The 14,141-nt window shown below is 35.9% G+C and overlaps 1 protein-coding gene across 2 annotated transcripts in view; it reads right to left on the bottom strand.

Annotated features, from left to right (window-relative positions):
• Positions 1-2,298, bottom strand: part of dspa (desmoplakin a) — a 31,192-nt gene extending 28,894 nt beyond the window's left edge. The window contains exon 1 of one of the 2 annotated variants that reach the window (XM_028473383.1): positions 1,750-2,298. In XM_028473383.1, the coding sequence (XP_028329184.1) occupies positions 1,750-1,994 (245 nt within the window). In that variant the 5' untranslated portion in view covers positions 1,995-2,298. The remainder of the gene's footprint in view (positions 1-1,749) is intronic. The other variant, XM_028473382.1, reaches the window with a different exon arrangement.
• Positions 2,299-14,141: the final 11,843 nt, after the last annotated feature.

Below are 14,141 nucleotides of genomic sequence, written 5' to 3'. Positions count from 1 at the left end.
ATAATAAGACTGTATTTAAACCAGCAAATGCCATATATTTTATTTTTTTTAAGAAATTGTAGAAAACTGGTGAAACAAGTTAAATCTGTTACCTTTGAACGCCTGGAGAATTTAGCACTCATAATAAACACAATTTCTGAATAAAATGTGTCAAGAAAAAAAATATGCAAATGTTCAATTAAACCCAGATTTAACATTTTCAAAAACGTGATAATGTTTGCGTCTTTTTACATGGTGGCGTCGTATAAAAGCTCTTTTTTAAATGTACAAAGTAGAAAGTAGAGATATTTTTTTTAAAAGGTAAAGAGTAAAAGTTAAAAGTTGCCAAAAAGAATAAGGCTGTGGCTATTGATATGGAAACGTATGAATAGACTGCCACTCTATGCATATGCAGCGCCCTTCATTGGCCAGTTTAGGTCACGTGATAGGTGCACCACGTGACTTAAAGTTCCGTCAGTTTTACTTTAGCTCATATTTATTTTTAGCTACCCTGCTAACCCTTTTATTTGAGCCCTAACACTATCCCTAACCCAGTAAATACCCTAAAATGTTTATTTTCTTTCATAAATGTATTTTTAAAGGTGGAATTTGCCGTGTTAAATATGTTAAAATGAAAAAATATATATGACAAAAGTGAGATTTGAACCAACGGCAAAGTACGGATAGCAGAAAAAACTACTTAAGTGCAGTAACTAAGTATTTGTACTTTGTTACTTATCTCCTCTGCTGAGATGTCACAGCAGGAGAACAGAACATAAGTCGACTCATCAACACTTTCATGAATTTATGGCAAAAATAATAAAGAAAATCTGGAAAAAGTGCAATTAAAAAAAGAGAAAACAATGGAAATGTTCTATAAATTGGTTACTAAACACTTAACCTCAACTGTAATAAGTGTGAAGAAACGTTATAAACCAGACACACTGAAAAAGGGCTCGCGACCAAAATTTGGGCCCCAATCCACAAGTTAAGAACTATTAGTCTGGCCCCAGAACAAGCTCTGCAGCCTCGACACAACCATTACAGCAATAGGGCAGACATAAGCAACTAGCGGCCCGGGGGCCATATGCGGTCCTCAGTCTAGTTTTACGCGACCCCCAAAGTAAATACACAAAATGACAGAAAAATGCACAAAATAAAACCTAGACTACATTCAAAAACACAAAGAATTACAACATTGCAAGAAAATGCAGTAAAAGACCAGATAAAAACACCAAAAATACTCCAAAAACACAAAACTACTACAAAAATGAACAAAACGACAACAGTAATACCAAAAATTACTCAGAAAAATATACAAAACTATAGAAATTGACAACTAAAGTACACAAAAACACAAGAAAAACACAAAAAATGACTCAGCAAAACCACAGTACTCATAAACACTCCATAAATACACAATATGACTAAAAAAAACAAATATTTAACAGGAATAAAGCATTAAAGGACAACAGAAATGCACAAAATGCCTCACAGCGAAACATAAACATAATGACAGTGTTGTTATTTCCTGTATTAATGCTCAGATCGCTCTTTATTCTAAATGCTGACATGAATGTTGATCACTTGTCCCTCAGATCAAATAAACGCATTTTGTGGCCCTGCTGTGGTAATAGTTAACGACCTCTGCTGTAGCTACATTCATAGTTTTATTTTTCTACCTGTAGCTTATGAAAGAAAGAAAAACGCGTTCCTTTAATGATGAAGTAAAAGTAAAGGCAACCGGTGTGAGTAAAGGACCATCCTCACCTCATTCCAACACCACCACCGCCACCTGCAACCATGCTGTGAGCCTTCGGTGGAGCTCCAAGGCCGCCGCCGTGCATGGAGCTCCTGGTGAAGGTGGAGGAGTAGTGGACTCCGTCTCCTCCGTACTCCCCGTGGAAGCCGTTTCCACTGGTGAACACGTCGTTCCTATAGGTCGCCAGGTCCGGCCTGGAGCTGCTCCTCTGACCCATGGAGGCCAGTTTAGGGTTAGAGCCGTACATACTCATGTTGGCCCGAGATGTTTGATGTTTTGGGATAAAGTCAGAAAGTTCCGTTCCGGGCCGGGCCGGGCCGGGCCGTGCTGCTCTGACAGCGGACGGACTGTGCGCCTCTCCCCGCTCCGCCTCCCCCTGCCTCTCTGCCTGTCTGTCTGTAGCACTGGGAGCTGTGGGAGCTGTGGTACCTGGGACTGTTGGTGCTGCTGGTACCGCTGGTGCCGCTGGTGCCGCTGTGCAGTGAATAGGCGGAAGCCGCTGCTTCAGGGAAGGAAAACCACACCTTGTTTTGTTTACGAAACACTAACGAGTCCTGTCCTGTGTGGGAAGAACGAGGCTGTCACTAGTTTAAACTGGTTCGTTCAGCAGCATATCATTCAAATAAACACCTTTCATGAGGAAGAAGATGAAAAGTACCATAACATTTCTGATAAAAAAAAACAATCATATCTGTCAAGTTTTTGGATTTCAAAACAAGAGAAGTTTTCAGTCCCACCACCACAACCAAGCTCCATTATTCCTTATATTTAAAACAAGTGTACAATAAATCTAAAATAACCACTTACTAAATATAATGATGTGATTAGAGTCTGATAGGTCGACCTTTATTAACATTAAAATGCTGTGAACATTCCTACTAGGGCTGGTGATATGGACCAAAACTCATATCTCAATATATTTTCTCAAAATGGTGATATATACGTTATTAATCTTAATAAATTTATTTCAAATGAAGTCTGACCAGAAAGACAATTCTGCCACACAGGCTCATTTATTAACAAACAGCTGCACACTATGTGTCACTTTTGGCTTTTTCACCTCTAAGGGACAGCACGTGTGAGTGAGTTCTGTAGTGTAGCTTGTTATGGGGAAGGTCTGGATTAGGACACACTCAATAATCCATCTAACTGAGCTTTACATGTTGATCTGAGAAGTAAAAGCAGCGACTCCTAAAACAATTTTTTTTTTTTTTTTACAAAATACAATATATAACAATATATGTGATATTGTAGTTTTCTATATCGGCAAAATAGAAAACTCGATAAATCTTGAATCTTGATATATCACCCTAATTCCTAAATTATAATACATGTAGCCTAAATAAAAACATAAATGTGTATATGAAGCACATGTGTTTATTTAATATCCTTACATTTCATATACAAGTCAACACGTATATTTACGGTTAATTTCACATTGCTTGTCTTTAAGTTAGACATTAACATTTTATTTTCATTACATATTTTCTGATAATTTCTCATGCTCACTCGTGGTTCTCTGGTATTCACTAATGACTTATTAGACACATTTGTTGCAGACTTTACATCCTTTAACACTTTTTTAAAACAGTGTATATTTGTGGCGCTTGTGATTGGCTGGTTTTTCTTGGTGACTGATGTGGTTCCTTTTCCCGTGGGAGACGCTAAAATATCACAAAAGGTCACTTCAGTTGACAGTTCTCACAAGACTAGTGACAGCATTCAGTTTAGAGAGAGACAGAAACGTTTTTATTCATTTATCTTTTTATTATGATTACATTAAAATACGAGATATTTACGAGAAAATACTAATGGGGGAAAGAGGGGTAAAATATGGGAATTTCACGGCCAAAACGGGATACTTGACAGGTATGAAAACAATTAATCAAAAACAATCATCAACTACCCCAGTGGTTCCCAAATAGGGGTACGCATACCCCTAGAGGTACAGGTGCACATAGAGGGTTTTCACCTACGTCACGTTCTGGGCAGTAACCTGGATCCGCGGCCATATTAGAGGCACTCGGAGGTAAACACTGCGATGGATAAATGTCCGAAACCACAAAAAAGCTCCTCAAAATGCGTGACAGATGCAAAGGCATACAGAGAAGAACTCGGACCACAGGAAAGCGCACAATATTTGGAAAAGTTATGGTTTATTGGTGGTGCAGATCCATTCCAGTTGGCTCCCTCGCCTTGTATCAATGACGACCAGTGACGTGCAGTCAGGGTAGGCAAGATAGGCAGTGCCTACACAAGCGTGAATTGATATTTTGATTATTTGTTTAAATTATAATATAATTATAAATTATTATTGTTTCTATTTTCAATAGCCTACAGTACCTATAAGTTTGAAAGTGTAAGTATTTTGTGCATTTCATAGCCCAAATTACTAAACTGCGCTATTTCCTGGAACGGCTGCACAGTCTCACTCCACTGTAAGGCAGGAGGAGGCCACGCCCCCTCCCAAAAGCACATTGCTGCTTTGCCTCTGTTCTCATTATGTATTTTTATGTGTTTGCGCATGTGCAGTCAGTTCCCCAAGATGAAAACCATTTACGTCCAATGCTATGCTAAATGCTATACCTAAGTTCACAGTGCATTAGTGAATTGATCCCATGTGACCGCTGCTGCTACGTTCTCTCTCGCTCTAGCTAGTGGGCGGGATAACACTACAGGCAGGATGACAGGGCTAGAGATGATAGAGAAACTTTTTTTTGAGGAAAAACGACAGCTTTTAAAAGATGGAGACCAACACCTGAGCTACTAGACCAGGGATCTGCAACCTTTACTCTCAAAGGAGCCATTTTACCTCATCTCACCTGGATTAAAGTCCTCCTGGAGCCGGAAAAAAAACCTTCTCAATGAAGACAATACAGTGAATTAAATTCTATACAGTTAAAATGACATAGAATAATGTTTGATTTCATGATTTGATTTATATTGATCATGTAAATGGCAACTTAATAACAGATTGAAATATAATGAAATAAATTAACATCAAGAAATAACAACTAAACAGTATCTTGCATCTTCAAATTCTTACACATCTCAGTTTACATAAACACAATGTTATAGAAAGAAGATTATTTTTAGTTAATGTATTTAAAGGGCTACAAAGAGTAACTTGAAGTTTGATAACACATGATCATGTGATCAACATATGCTAATTTCTCATTTCTTGCCACACATAAAACATGCACCTGTACATTGGTGGTTAAATGAATCTGTCTCCACACAATTAAAATATCTATTTTCTTCCAGAATAGTGTTTTTGTTGGTTTAGTTATTTACCAGGGATTTAAAACTTAAGGTTAGTCACAGGTGGAGGAAAGTTGATGATCTGTAGATGTTGTAGGAGGTGAAGTAGGAAAGTGCTGAGTCATTGCACAATGTGATTTATTTTTAGGTTAACAAATTGTTATATCTTGATTTTATTTGTCATTGATCAATAATAGCCTCTGTTGGAAAATAACAACTCTTTATTTCAATAGGTTTTTTTTTAAAGCTATAGGGAGCCATTGCAAAAGAGTCAAAGAGCCACATGAGGCTCCAGAGCCGCAGGTTGCAGACCCCTGTACTAGACCTTCAGCAAAAGGTAAGGTCAGAAAATACTTGTATTTTCTACTGTGAAAGGTAGGATTGGCTTAGTGGATGCTCCTCACTGAGGCTGTTCTGAGTTGTTGTTGTCTTTTTCTCCATGTTTCTGTTTCCAACACAAACAACAGATGTGCTGCCGTGTCATGAGATATATCTTGTTGGGAGAGTATGGAGGCTATATTAAATAATTGTTCATGTTTCTTTAATTGTGTTTTACGATGTTGATTTTGTTAGATGGCTAAATGCTTGTTCATGTGGATCTTGTTGGGTTTTTTCTTACTTATTATGAATTTTATATTTTGATAAGCGAATTGAGATGACTTTGTTGTAAATTGCTTTATACAAAAAAAGTTGATTTGAATTGAATTAACACTTCACAGCAGAAACACATTTGCAAAACTCTGCCTACCCAACCCTAGTGGTCACGGCACGTCACTGATGACGACCCGGAGAGTCTGATATCATCCACTACCTGGTTTTAACCCTAACTCAATCTGGGTTTGATAAAGATCTGACCTTTTACCTGGAATACAGTGAGAAATACAGCACATTTTAGCTCTACATTTTAACAACTGTGTTGCTACTGTAGCAGGCTATTAAATGTGATTATATTAAGTCAATAATGCTACATGCAGTAGCTTGATATGAATTATATTATTATCATCACACTAGAAAATGAGTTAAAAGCCGCTGCTGTCAACAATTCAGTTACCTGACAAGAAATGGGCCCAACATATTTAAATGTTTGCCTCGTAGATCCTGGTTTAGCTTCGCTAACCACAAGCTCCTCCTTTCCTCTGATAACTTTTGACATTGTTTGTTATAACTTTTGGACGTCTATAAAACTCCTAATGTTTTTCACGGTCTGACCGATTGGTACAGCCAAAAACACGGCAATAATTCACCATTTCCTTTCATTTGATGTTCGGGATCTGCTCTGTTTATCTGCTGAGTACCTCCAATATGGCCACTTCTGGTTTGATGACGTGCCATGAAAGCCCCCTATTGCAGGGGGTACTCAGAAAGATCTAACAATGTGTTTAAAAATAATTTGGAAATGTTTATAGCTCCTTCTTAGGCTAAACTAACAGTACTATTGCTCAATGACAAACGATATTTCCTGTCATTTATTAAAACAGAATATTTTATGCTCTAGAGGCTATTTTATCACACTTTTGACAATAGGAGACAGTAATTAGCCACATTTTACACAGGAGACCGTGTTTACTTATACTATTGAAATAATCACATAAAAGTAGCATTTCTTTAAAATAAATTTCACTCATTGTATTTAGAATGTGTGGATTAAGCCTGAGGATACCAATGCTCCAGACACAGTTAGGGGTTTAGGAGGTTCTGTTTGCTTTGTGTTTAGCCCTTTTGTTCTGAGTCTTTGTTTATTCTGTTTTCTAGTGTAACTCTTGTCTCTGTGTTCCAGGGATTCCTGCTTGTGGCTCCACCTCCAACCTGGTTTGTGACTGATTAGCTCCCTCAAGTTTCCATTCAGGTGAGCCCTTGAACACTGAAGGTGTGCTGGTTCATTGTGTGTTGTCAACCCTCCTCCTGTCCTGTTGTGTTTTGTTCCCTGTACCTCCTTGTGTATTTTGTATTTTTGGTTACGTTGTTAAAGTATGGATTACTACCAACGCTACAGCTGCCTGCTTCCTCCATCGCTCTCTGCATTTGGGTCCACACTTACATCAAACCATGACACGCTGTTTCACAAATAAAGAAATATATATAGAAAACCAGAATGTTTTGCTTTTTGAAAAGTGTGGGGCTAGTTAGAGAAAGACGGAATAATAATAAAGTTTGCATATGCCATGCCCCCTTACTAATTATGGAGAGGGTACTTATGATATAAAGAGGGGGCACACATGATTTGACAACATTTGTGAAGGGAGTACAAGGGGCAAAAATGACTGGGAACAACTGAAGTAGCCAATTTAACTTGACTGGAGGAAACAGAACCACCGAGGAGTTCAATCGATACGTAACAACGACCCGAAATGTTATTTTGAAAAAAAGTTTAAAAAAAATAATAATAATAAAACCCATAATGTAAAAACTGGTCAATAAGAACAATGTTATTACATCATAGAGTGAGTCAATGATTTATGGATTAAAAGGGTTATTACAAAGAAGAAGAAGAAAAAAAAGGTATATACATATAAAGGTTAAAAAAAAATAAAATATTTATGTAGTGATACATTATGGACCGGTTATTACATTTCTTTTTATAACAATTAGGGTCTTGTTACATTTCAGGCTCTAACATTATTGTACATCAACTTTTTAGTGTTTTTCTGGGGACTCAAAGTCACTATACAATAAAGGCAGCAGTGTTGGGGTTTGGTGCCTTTCTCAAGGGCACCTCGGCAGTGCCCTGGCACTTCTCCAGCTACCAGAACAACTTCCGTTTTTTTTGGTCTGAGCCAGGGCCAATATCTGTCCAAACTCAGTCCTGGATAGACGCTGTTCTGTAGGCTTATTATGATCTGATTGACAAAGTTATCCTGTGTAAAGTGTGAACATATAGTCCCTTCCATTTTTTACATATCAGATAATTATCAAAGTAGGGGAAGTAGTTCTCCTAATATTAATAATATATGAATATCATTGTTTTTCTTGACAATCACATTGTTATTAATATAAATTCTTGCTATTATTTGATCAACACGCACAATCACTTCATCTTAAGAAATTTCAAAGAGATGTTTTTTTTCACTTTTTACATGATTTAGAGAAATCAACATGAATAATGTATTTCTTAATTAATTGACTTGTTTATTTAACAATTTTTAATTGATTAATTCTAGTTAATTTACACTTATTTATGTATCCATTTACCCCTGGATAAACAGAACATCCCTTTCCCACAGAAGTGAACAGAGATAGTGTGTGCACAAAGAATTTATCTGATTGAGTTCAACATTCTTGAGGTCTGAGTGGATTAATTTAAAATGTCAGCCACACATAAAGTCTATGACTAAAGAGCCTGAAACTGTTTTTTTTTATTTTTTTTTATTGTATACTGTTGTTTTTGTTTGCTATCACTTGCCCAATAGGGGAGTGGAAAAATTAAGAGGAATGAGATGATGAAATGGAAAAGGGAGTGTCACACACACACGCATACACACACTTGTGTCAGTATGAGGTCATGTTGAATAAACGTGCTGATAAAAACCGTCCGTAGTGAAACTGCAGAGATCAGCAGTTGTGTATGAATATGTTCCTGACAGATGAAGTATTTGGCCTGTGAAATGTTGTCCTCTGTTAATAAATGAGGTCAACCAGTTGCTCCGACTGTGGAGGCCTTGTTTGTTTGGCTGACGGACATACGAGCCCTCTGGTGTTTTGGCTCTGACCTGTATCCGCACAAATACTTCACCTCTCACAGAGGTGTGAGAGTGGAGAGAAAGAGACAAGAAAGAGAAGAGGAAGGCATGATCATGGGTAAAAAACCTACCCGGTGACTCCAGCAAACAACGCCCTGACTTGGAATCTTTAAGCTCATTAAGTTTTTAACTCCTTTTGTTTCTATGTGTTTGCTAAATATGGATCAAGTTGTCTGTACTGAGGTCATCATTTCACTCTTTTCTGCTAAATGACAGTCAGTTTGTAATAATGACAGGTTGTACATTTTTTTTTTTTTTTACTATAATCTCAAATACCAACTGCACCTTCGGTCACACCCCACATATTTTCCTCAGGTTTGGGTGGGTTTGCTTTGTGTGCTTCTGTTTATAACTCCCTCCTGGGACACACGCTTTTAAAACAGCAAGATTGAACACGCACAGCTTTCCAAACTTTCAGTTTTAGAGCCAAAACAGTTGGACTGAGCAGCAGGACAGTGACCTTAAGAGATTCATCAAAACCAGTCACTAGTAAACTTCCTCCAACGAGAAGAATCTCCCTTATCTTGTAAAAACACTGACAACTTAAATGAAACTTTTCTCTTACACTGCCATTCATTTCCTATGATAGAACTTTCTGAAATTGTTGTTTTTGCAGGTATTTAGCTGTGTCCGGGAACCACCCATCATTCTTTTGTCTCTTTTTCAGGCTTTCTCAGAACAGTTTGAAAAGAAAGTGTCGGCCTTGGACACACACAGACTCCCTTTGTGCTGTAAATCAGACAGGCAACTGGCGGCCCCCAAATGTACAAAATGACAGAAAAATACACAAAACAAAAGCAAGGGTAAATTAAAAAAAAAAATCATAGAATTACAACATTGCAGGAAAATACAGTAAAAGACAAGGTAAAAACACAGAAAATATACCAAAAAACACACAAAACTACTGCAAAAATGAACAAAACGACAACAGTAACATCCAAAAATGACAGAAAATGATGACAAAAGCACATAAGACACACATGAAAAATGACTTCACAAACCCACAGTACTAATAACAAGAAATACACAATATGGCTCCAAAAAACATATTTTACAGGAAAAATACACGTAAGGACAACGGAAATGCTTAAAATGCCTCATAATGAGCAAGACAACAACAATATAAAAAGACACAAAATTACCATAAAAACATTTTTTAACCCTCAGACTGCTCACTATTCTAAATGCTAACATGAATGTTGAACATGTGACCCTCTGATCAAACAAACACATTTTTTGTGGCCCTGCTGTGATAAAAGTTGCTTTAATGATTAACTTGAAGTTTGATCTCTTCACTCAAATGCAGTGAGAGTTCAATTGTGTTTCCCGCTTATGAAGAAGAAAAAAAGGATTAAGTGCAAAGGTGACTTAGTTACACAAACACAGAGTCATCAAAAAGAAAAGAAAAATCAATCAAATGACTAAGCGCGCAAAACAAAAAAAGTACAAGGAAAAAACATTCATCAAAATATGAAATATTTGTCAAAATGAGTGTTAACGGATTCCAGTTTCTTAGCTTATGCTATGATACATGATAAATCACCAACCTGTTGTTACTGGCCTGTCTATAAACATATTTATGATATCAATATCACAAAGTGATGCCAACATGATTCACTGAGTACACAATGAACCAAAACATCCACAGCTGGTTTAAGAAGCAGCAGACGTTTCACACAGACATGATTATTAACGTCATACCTGTGAACGTATTAGTCACACTTTCACTGCACTGCAGAGCACAGTGGAGTCAAAATGTTCAAGCAAGTCAATCAGGGTTGGGGTCAATTATCATTATATAATTATTATTAGAATTGTAATTTTAAACATCTGTTGCTGTTGTTATCGTAATGAAATTGTAATTGAGTTCAGACAATTGACTTTGTAATTGTAATTGCCATGAAAACCCTAAAAAAAAAAAACATTGTCATTTATAATTTAACGCAAAACCAGTTCTATGTAGTTTTCACTTCCGATACAATACCGACATTGCAGCCTTGAGTATTGGTCGATACCGATGTTGGTCCGATACGATATCAGCACGAATCATGCATACTTTTATTACTAATTTTATAGTGTGCAATGTTAGAAAAGGCTTGATTATTAAAAAAAAAAAAAAAAAAAACTGACTAATTTATTATAAACTAATGGATTATATATAATTAACCTTGTAGAATAACAATATTCTATGATTGAAAAAATAAATAAAATAGAAGATATTGAAAAAAACAAACAAAAACAAAACAATATATATTATATCGGAGATTTTAGATACAGTCCGATAAAATCCGATATTCGGTTTCGGATATCGGACCAATGGGCGACCGTGGCTCAGGTGGTAGTGGGTCGTCTTCTGATCGAGAGGTTGGGGGTTCGATCCCAGTACCTGACTATGTGTCGAAGTGTCCTTGGGCAAGACACTGAACCCTAAGTTGCTCCCAGTGGTCGACTAGCGCCTTGCATGGCAGTCCTGTCCCACTGGTGTGTGAATGAGCTGATACGTAAAGTGCTTTGAGACTGCTTCAGTGTGGTGATAAAGCTCTATATAAAATCAAGTCCATTTACCATTTACCAATATCCGATATCAATATTGGATCGGGACACCTCTAGTAGTTAACAATTATTAAAATAGGTTTCATATCAAGCTTTCCCACATTTTGCCCGTTAAAAAAAATTGAAATTGAGGGGTATACTGAGATAAAAAAGGTTCAGACACCTACATCAAAAATATTAAAACCTATATTTTTATTGCTAAGGAAGACTAATAATGTAATGAATACATAGGAAAGATGATAGATATATGTTTTTAGTGTATTTTACAGCTGATTTATGACTCGTTATCCTAAGGTTAACTTTCATTAGGTTATTCATTTTAGGCTCAGTAATTGTCATTAATTGTAATTGAACTTTAGCAATTGAGAACATAATTGTAATTGACTTTCTGAGGATAAGAAATAATTGTTATTTAATTGTAATTGGAAAAAAATGCTGGTAACTGTAATCGTATTTGAATTGTAATTGAACATGGGTAATTGAAAACGTAATTGTTACTGGAAAATGTAATCGACCCCAACCCTGAAGTCAATGAAACCAGTTACTGTACGTAGTCATTTTGCATGAGTTGCTGATATTTTTTCGTCAAAACATATCATGAAACATGTAAAGTCTTTAACCCTTTACATGAATATCGTCTTATTTTGTTTTATTCAGGTGAAAAATGCAGTAAACTAAAACTGGTATGAAAGTGATTAGTCATCGAATACAAAACTGTGGAACTGTGTTCTGCTTTTGACCTTTTTTAAACTATTAAAAGTTTTTTTTCCACAAAAACAGCAGAATTCTCTGAACACCAGACAAGGGGAGCTTTTGGTCTGAAACTCCTCCTTTGGTCATTAAAACTTTCCCAAATTCCTTCAGACTGTTCTGGAGAACATGACCTTGGCCTTCCAGTGGGAAACAAGCCCTTTGTAGCTTTTGTCCATCAGTGTTGTCTCATCTGCACGAACATGAACTCAGAGCATTTGACTGGATGGATGTGTGTCATGAAGTGCTTATGTTGGTGGTGTGGTTAATGAGATTTACAGCCTCTGTCTCAGCCAGTATCTACATAGATACTATCTTCAGTGCAATAAATGCCTTTTTATTATCTGTTGGACTTTGAGACATAGATTACACATACGTATAGTAACAATTATCAAAATATTATAATTAACATCCAGCTTACCTGTTCGTTCTTTTGACAAAGATTTAAGAATAATAATCATTTAAATCGAGGGGTATACTGACACAAAAAAGGCTTAGAGGTCCACACAAAACATATTAAAATTAATATTTAAATAGATTAGGAAGCCTAACAACCCTGGTGAAAAATAAATGTTTTCAGTGTACTTAAATTTAGCATACTTTTGTGTACTTGAAGCCACACTAATCATTGTTATACTTTAAGTGTGTCAATGGTTAGTTAACTTAAACCATGCTATTTAGGAACAACTCATTTTGCACTAAATATATTTGAATTGCAGTTAAATTATATATAAAATAAGTTCAACTTGAAGTGTTTTGTGTATTTTTACGTGCTAAAATGTATTTAGTATGACTTAAAAATGTACTAATTTCTACTAAATTAAGGGTTGAAATGCATGTTTACAGTAATACTGTTAAACACTTTCCAAATACATTTCTTAAGGTACAAGATAACTTCTTAATTAGACTCAAATGTAACTTAAAATACGTTCAAACCTATTATCAGAGTATTAATATTAAAATGTGTACTTCTGAAATATGCTCTCAGTGTATGATCAAATGACAGTTTTAAGCATCAATTTTAATAGTATAAAAATGTGTAAAACTAAGTAAATAAGTACACTTTAAAATGTACACATAATGTATATTTTAGTAGAATACATTTTTTTAAAAGTGTGATAAAGTACTTTTTTTTTAAACTTTGGTAAAAGTGTTTTTGCGAAAGTGTGACGTTAGTATACTTTTTATATATTTACATAAAAGTACAATTTGTGTAAGTGCATTTTCAATATACTAGTGCAAATGTTAACATACTTAAAATACAATAAAGTAGTGTTTTTTTTTTTCTTCTGTTAAACCACACCTTAGGTCAGGTATAGTGACACTATCAGTCTGTGTGGGAGTGTCAGTGTGTGTTTTCTCACAAAAGAACAAGTGAAAACTTTGGCACACCTCATTTTTTAGACGCTTTACACCTCGTGTGTAACCAGTCCAGACACACACACACACACACACACACACACACACACACACACACACACACACACACACACACACACACACACACACACACACACACACACACACACACACACACACACACACACACCTACCTGGTGACTCACATGAGGCACACCTGTGGTTGGTTGCCAGGGAGGATAATAAGCAAGTTTGAATGATAACAAAGTGTGTGAGATAGTGTGAGAGCACAGTGATCCACTGGTTTCTGTTGGCCTTCAGCCTTTGAATTAAACTCCATACAATGGAAAGCACTGTTAGTGATCACTGCAGAAAGGAGGCGGTTACTGTCTAATGATTCATTATATAATCTAACTTAAATAACAAAACAAAAGCAAGTCTACCACTTAAAATACATTTCATACCAATTTATTTAAGGAGCAAGTTTCCAGATATTTGTTCATTCATTACAGTACTATGAATACTGATTTAGTAGAGATTAGTGTTTTGTTTTGTTAAATCGCTGCAAATAAATCCTACAAACACTACATTAAAGTTTTCATAAAAATGTTTACTATTTAAGTTGTCAAATAAAATTGAAAAAAAAAAAAAAACATCTAAATTTAAATATATTTATTTTAAGGACAAAACAACAAAGCTGAGAAATGGATTTTATTCAAATCAATGCACTCACCCACTTC

The sequence above is a fragment of the Gouania willdenowi genome, chromosome 17 (genome assembly GCF_900634775.1).
Source record: "Gouania willdenowi chromosome 17, fGouWil2.1, whole genome shotgun sequence".
Taxonomy (NCBI): domain Eukaryota; kingdom Metazoa; phylum Chordata; class Actinopteri; order Blenniiformes; family Gobiesocidae; genus Gouania; species Gouania willdenowi.
The sequence above is the reverse complement of the archived record's forward strand: the minus strand, read 5'-3'. Positions and strand labels throughout refer to the sequence as shown.